Source organism: Coregonus lavaretus (genome assembly GCF_964263955.1).
Source record: "Coregonus lavaretus genome assembly, chromosome: 33".
Classification (NCBI taxonomy): Eukaryota; Metazoa; Chordata; class Actinopteri; order Salmoniformes; family Salmonidae; genus Coregonus; species Coregonus lavaretus.
In genome coordinates, this window is record NC_140020.1 from 37961227 (window position 1) to 37967716 (window position 6490).

Genomic DNA, 6490 nt, shown 5'->3' on the forward strand with positions numbered 1-6490 from the left:
TGCTGAGGGGAGGACGGCTCATAATAATGGCTGGAAAGGATAAAATGGAATGGCATCAAACACCTGGAAACCCTGTGTTTAGTGCATTTGATACCATTCCACTGATTCCGCTCCAGCCATTACCACAAGCCCGTCCTCCCCAATTAAGATGTCACCAACCTCCTGTGCCCTAAAACAATATCCTATGAGGGAAGATTCCGACTATTGCCGAACACTCATTATCCCAAAAGCTACAGTTGAAAACGTAAATAACCCTTAGTATGGATTCTGGTCTGTCTTTATCAGAGAGGTTGTTTAACTGAGGCTGCAGATAAACACTATAGCGAGAGGCCACACAACCACCTCTTCACCCCTGATGGCCTTTTAGAGTCTGTTCTGAGCACAAAGATCAGAGGATTTAAAAGATCATCAGCACATCTCTTGAATCCCTTGAGCATTAAGTCCCTCTTAACTGGCTCACTCCTGTCATAGAGCTGTGTGAGAAGAGAGCTGTGTGTGAGAAGCGAGCTCTGTGAGAAGAGAGCTCTGTGAGAAGAGAGCTCTGTGAGAAGAGAGCTGTGTGTGAGAAGCGAGCTCTGTGAGAAGAGAGCTCTGTGAGAAGAGAGCTCTGTGAGAAGAGAGCTGTGTGAGAAGAGAGCTCTGTGAGAAGAGAGCTGTGTGTGAGAAGCGAGCTCTGTGAGAAGAGAGCTCTGTGAGAAGAGAGCTCTGTGAGAAGAGAGCTGTGTGTGAGAAGCGAGCTCTGTGAGAAGAGAGCTCTGTGAGAAGAGAGCTCTGTGAGAAGAGAGTTGTGTGTGAGAAGCGAGCTCTGTGAGAAGAGAGCTCTGTGAGAAGAGAGCTCTGTGAACAGGCGCAATATGAGACACCAACGTTATTTCTCTAAAGTTCCTTCAAATTTTTTCCAACACTGTCTCGAAAGAGTGCCAAGGTGTGTGTGTGTGTGTGTAATAATAAATAATATGTGTTTGTGTGTAGTGGCGAGGCACTGCCAGTAGAATAGCTAGGAGAGAGAGGAAGGAGTACTGTTCTTGGCACTGATTTGAGCAACCAAATCCTAGACCCCAGATGGACAAGCTCCAGCAATAACACACACACACACACGGAACAGGGGTACCTCAGGATACACACATAATAACTCCATTGTGAATTAGTGGCTGTCTCTCTTCACCGATATTGCTCTGTTCAGAGACCTTGTCTGCCTGACCAGTCTGAAAAATACGAGTCTAGAACCAGGCCCTTAAAACAACACAGCCTCTGGCTTTTAAAACAACACAGCCTCTGGCTTTTAAAACAACACAGCCTCTGGCCCTTAAAACAACACAGCCTCTGGCCCTTAAAACAACACAGCCTCAGGCCCTTAAAACAACACAGCCTCTGGCTTTTAAAACAACACAGCCTCTGGCCCTTAAAACAACACAGCCTCAGGCCCTTAAAACAACACAGCCTCTGGCTTTTAAAACAACACAGCCTCTGGCCCTTAAAACAACACAGCCTCTGGCCCTTAAAACAACACAGCCTCTGGCCCTTAAAACAACACAGCCTCTGGCCCTTAAAACAACACAGCCTCTGGCCCTTAAAACAACACAGCCTCTGGCCCTTAAAACAACACAGCCTCTGGCCCTTAAAACAACACAGCCTCTGGCCCTTAAAACAACACAGCCTCTGGCATTTTAAGGAAATGCAATGTAAAGGCACATAGCTTGCTTTATTGATACTTTTTTCTACATTCCCAGATGGATGGACGGAGAGACGGAAAAGCCCAGGCACACAGAATGCACTCTCACAATTACACATGCAAATGCTCTCCCACGGAGAGGCTCCCCACGTTCACAGCTTCACACTATACAATCAACATCCTCTAGAGCCATTACATTCTAATCAAATACTGTATCTATCAAGACTCTACACAATTATTTAATAGCTACAAGGCACAGAGATATTGACTGTGTAAATTTGAACACTGTCAGACGCCATTAAAACACAAACAGTTACATTTAATCTATTCACTGAGGGCGGTTAGGGTACAGTCTCTCGCTCTCTCTCTCTCTCGCTCTCTTCTCTCCTTGCCCCTCTCTCTCTCTCTCTCGCTCCTCCTCACAGGAAAACAAAACCACAGCAGCAACCATGGCGACAGAGAGAGAGAGAGAGAGGAAGGCCTGGGCCTGTCACCTATTGCAGCTTCTGATTGGCTGAGAGGTCTGTTGTTGCTTTGTTGCCGTGGGATGTACAGGCGGGCAGGTCTGTCAACCGGAGAGAGCGTTGTGTTGCCGTGACGGACGCTGCTCAGCAGTCCAGTCAGCAGGGAAGGAGACCACAGGGTTTTACATGTTTTATTTAACCTTTATTTTGACAGGGAGTCATGCTGAGACCAAGGTCTCTTTTACAGATGAGCTCTGTAAATACAAAAAAAATACACTATGAAAAGCAAAACACTAGACTTATTCACTAGACTAGCTGTTAGACTGACAGGGAGTCGTGAAGATTATTCACTAGACTAGCTAGACTGAAAGGGAGTCATATCCGCTCTCTCTCTCCTCACGGCAGGTGGCTTAGTGGTTAAGAGTGTTGTGTCAGTAACCGAAAGGTCACTGGTTCTAATCCCAGAGCCGACTAGGTGAAAAATGAGCAAGGCACTTAACCCTAATTGCTCCTGTAAGTCGCTCTGGATAAGAGCGTCTGCTAAATGACTAAAATATAATCCTCTCTTATTTACTATAGAATACTAGTTATAGGTAGGTAAGTAGCCTGGCAGTTAAGAGTGTTGGGCCAGCAACTGAAAGGTTGCTGATTCGAATCCCTGAGCCAACTAAGTGAAAAATCTGTCACCGTGCCTTTGAGCATGGCACTTAACCCCTGATTGCTCCTTTAAGTTCCTCTGGATAAGAGTGTCTGCTAAATTAGTAAAATGTTAAAATGTACAACAGTACTTACTGTAGAATTCTGTAGTATACCGTAGAATACCATACTACACACTGTAGTATCCCTCTAACATGTGTAGTACTTAGTATATAATGTTGTGGAATACTTTGGTAAATACTACAGTGTTATCCACAAAAAAAAAACAGTGCAGTAAATAGTACAGAAATGTCTGCAAAAAAACTACCCTTTTTTAACTATAGTAAATACTACAGTATTTTATTTCCATATACCCCACCCATTCCCGTCCCCTATATCCCACCCATTCCCGTAACTATGGTAAATACTACAGTATTTTATTTCCATACACCCCACCCATTCCTGTCCCCTATATCCCAATTTGTGCCACCCATAAGTGAGAAACCTACATGCCAAGTATAGCCCTTACAGTGGGGGAAAATAAGTATTTAGTCAGCCACCAATTGTGCAAGTTCTCCCACTTAAAAAGATGAGAGAGGCCTGTAATTTTCATCATAGGTACACGTCAACTATGACAGACAAAATGAGAATTTTTTTCTCCAGAAAATCACATTGTAGGATTTTTTATGAATTTATTTGCAAATTATGGTGGAAAATAAATATTTGGTCAATAACAAAAGTTTCTCAATACTTTGTTATATACCCTTTGTTGGCAATGACACAGGTCAAACGTTTTCTGTAAGTCTTCACAAGGTTTTCACACACTGTTGCTGGTATTTTGGCCCATTCCTCCATTCAGATCTCCTCTAGAGCAGTGATGTTTTGGGGCTGTCTCTGGGCAACACGGACTTTCAACTCCCTCCAAAGATTTTCTATAGGGTTGAGATCTGGAGACTGGCTAGGCCACTCCAGGACCTTGAAATGCTTCTTACGAAGCCACTCCTTCGTTGCCCGGGCGGTGTGTTTGGAATCATTGTCATGCTGAAAGACCCAGCCACATTTCATCTTCAATGCCCTTGCTGATGGAAGGAGGTTTTCACTCAAAATCTCACGATACATGGCCCCATTCATTCTTTCCTTTACACGGATCAGTCGTCCTGGTCCCTTTGCAGAAAAACAGCCCCAAAGCATGATGTTTCCACCCCCATGCTTCACAGTAGGTATGGTGTTCTTTGGATGCAACTCAGCATTCTTTGTCCTCCAAACACGACAAGTTGAGTTTTTACCAAAAAGTTATATTTTGGTTTCATCTGACCATATGACATTCTCCCAATCCTCTTCTGGATCATCCAAATGCACTCTAGCAAACTTCAGACGGGCCTGGACATGTACTGGCTTAAGCAGGGGGACACGTCTGGCACTGCAGGATTTGAGTCCCTGGCGTTGTAGTGTGTTACTGATGGTAGGCTTTGTTACTTTGGTCCCAGCTCTCTGCAGGTCATTCACTAGGTCCCCCCGTGTGGTTCTGGGATTTTTGCTCACCGTTCTTGTGATCATTTTGACCCCACGGGGTGAGATCTTGCGTGGAGCCCCAGATCGAGGGAGACTGTCAGTGGTCTTGTATGTCTTCCATTTCCTAATAATTGCTCCCACAGTTGATTTCTTCAAACCAAGCTGCTTACCTATTGCAGATTCAGTCTTCCCAGCCTGGTGCAGGTCTACAATTTTGTTTCTGGTGTCCTTTGACAGCTCTTTGGTCTTGGCCATAGTGGAGTTTGGAGTGTGACTGTTTGAGGTTGTGGACAGGTGTCTTTTATACTGATAACAAGTTCAAACAGGTGCCATTAATACAGGTAACGAGTGGAGGACAGAGTAGCCTCTTAAAGAAGAAGTTACAGGTCTGTGAGAGCCAGAAATCTTGCTTGTTTGTAGGTGACCAAATATTTATTTTCCACCATAATTTGCAAATAAATTCATTAAAAATCCTACAATGTGATTTTCTGAAAAAAAAAATCTCAATTTGTCTCTCATAGTTGACGTGTACCTATGATGAAAATTACAGGCCTCTCTCATCTTTTTAAGTGGGAGAACTTGCACAATTGGTGGCTGACTAAATACTTTTTTTCCCCACTGTATATTGTGTCCCCTACAGATGTTCCCTACAGAAAAGAGCAGAAGCTCTGAACTCTCCGTTCAGAACCCAGTCCCATCTACCTACAGGTTATGGAAAATGTGCTTGTTTAGTATTTCTCCAGTAGGTTTCCTCAAGGAGAAAGCCTCCACTTCTATGTCAAAGATAATTGTCACGACTTTCGCCTAGGCTGCCTCCCCCCCCCCCCTCCTGGTTCGGGCAGGCTTCGGCGTTCGTCGTCACCGGAGTACTAGCTACTGCCGATCCCATTCTCATCACTCCACTTGTCATGTCTTGTCAATCACACACACCTGGTGCTCATTCCCCTAATTAGTCTGTGTATAAGTGTTCCCTCTGTTCCCCTTGTCTCTGTGAGTGTGAGTTTTCTTTGTGAGAGCGTGTAGCTCGGTTGATCTACTCTTCACTGTGTTATTTGCCAAGGTGGATGTTTTCCCTTGTAATAGTTTCGTTTGACGCTTGGGGCGTTTGATTTATGGAAACGGATTAAACTCTGGACTTCGGTGTTTTACCTCCTGACTCCTTCTTTCACACCTCATCACAATAATACAATAAAGACACACATTAAAACACTACAGTAAATACTACAGTATACCACAGTGAATATTATAGTATTTATACCATAGTATAATATAGTCATTTTCATGTGGGTGTTCTCTCTCTCTCTCTCTGTCTCTCTCTCTCTATCTCTCTCTCTCTCTCTTCTCTCTCTCTCTCTCTCTCTCTCTCTCTCTCTCTCTCTCTCTCTCTCTCTCTCTCTCTCTCTCTCTCTCTTCTCTCTCTCTCTCTCTCTCTCTCTCTCTCTCTCTCTCTCTCTCTCTCCTCTGTCTCTCTCTCTCTCTCTCTCTTCTCTCTCTCTCTCTCTCTCTCTCTCTCTCTCTCTGTCTCTCTCTCTCTCTCTCTCTCTCTCTGTCTCTCTCTCTCTCTCTCTCTCTCTCTCTCTCTCTCTCTCTCTCTCTCTCTCTCTCTCTCTTCTCTCTCTCTCTTCTCTCTCTCTCTCTCTCTCTCTCTCCTCTTCTATTTATCTTTCTCCTCTCTACTAAGGTAATGCAGGTACACACGACTCCTCTGAATCTATTTACTTCATGACTAACTTTATTACTTCCTCGGATTCCACTGACTCACTTTGATTGACGTTGTTTTTTGCTGACTCACTTTTGATTGACGTTGTTTTTTGCTGACTCACTTTTGATTGACGCTGTTTTTTTGCTGACTCACTTTTGAATTGACGCCGGTTTTATTGCTGTTGATCCACCTGAAGTCTTGATGTCCCTCGGGTCTTATGACTATACGGTTATCAGACGTAATAAAACTTCGCTGCTGTTATAGTCAAATCCCTTATCTGTTAAAAAACGTGATCTCATCAGAATACCCTCGTTCCTACTCTGGTAGCCAAGCATAAAGTTTACATGATCATGGCCCACGTATGTCAACCTCAAACAGCCCTTTGCCTCCTTCTTACAGACATTGTAAATTAGAACAGTTAACTAATAGCCTGATTCCAGCTGCAAATAATGTGAGTAAAACATATTAGTGTACTGGTATAAAAGAATGGGGTGCCGTTTATGG

The 6490-nt window shown here is 43.9% G+C and overlaps 1 protein-coding gene across 1 annotated transcript in view; it reads right to left on the reverse strand.

Moving 5' to 3' along the window:
- Positions 1-346: 346 nt before the first annotated feature.
- LOC311108424 (protein-tyrosine kinase 2-beta-like) overlaps positions 347-6490 on the reverse strand; it is a gene marked incomplete at both ends in the record, with an annotated part of 25263 nt that continues 19119 nt past the window's right edge. Inside the window, one exon of the mRNA XM_084151047.1 lies at positions 347-375. Coding sequence (XP_084007173.1) covers positions 347-375 — 29 coding nt within the window. The remainder of the gene's footprint in view (positions 376-6490) is intronic.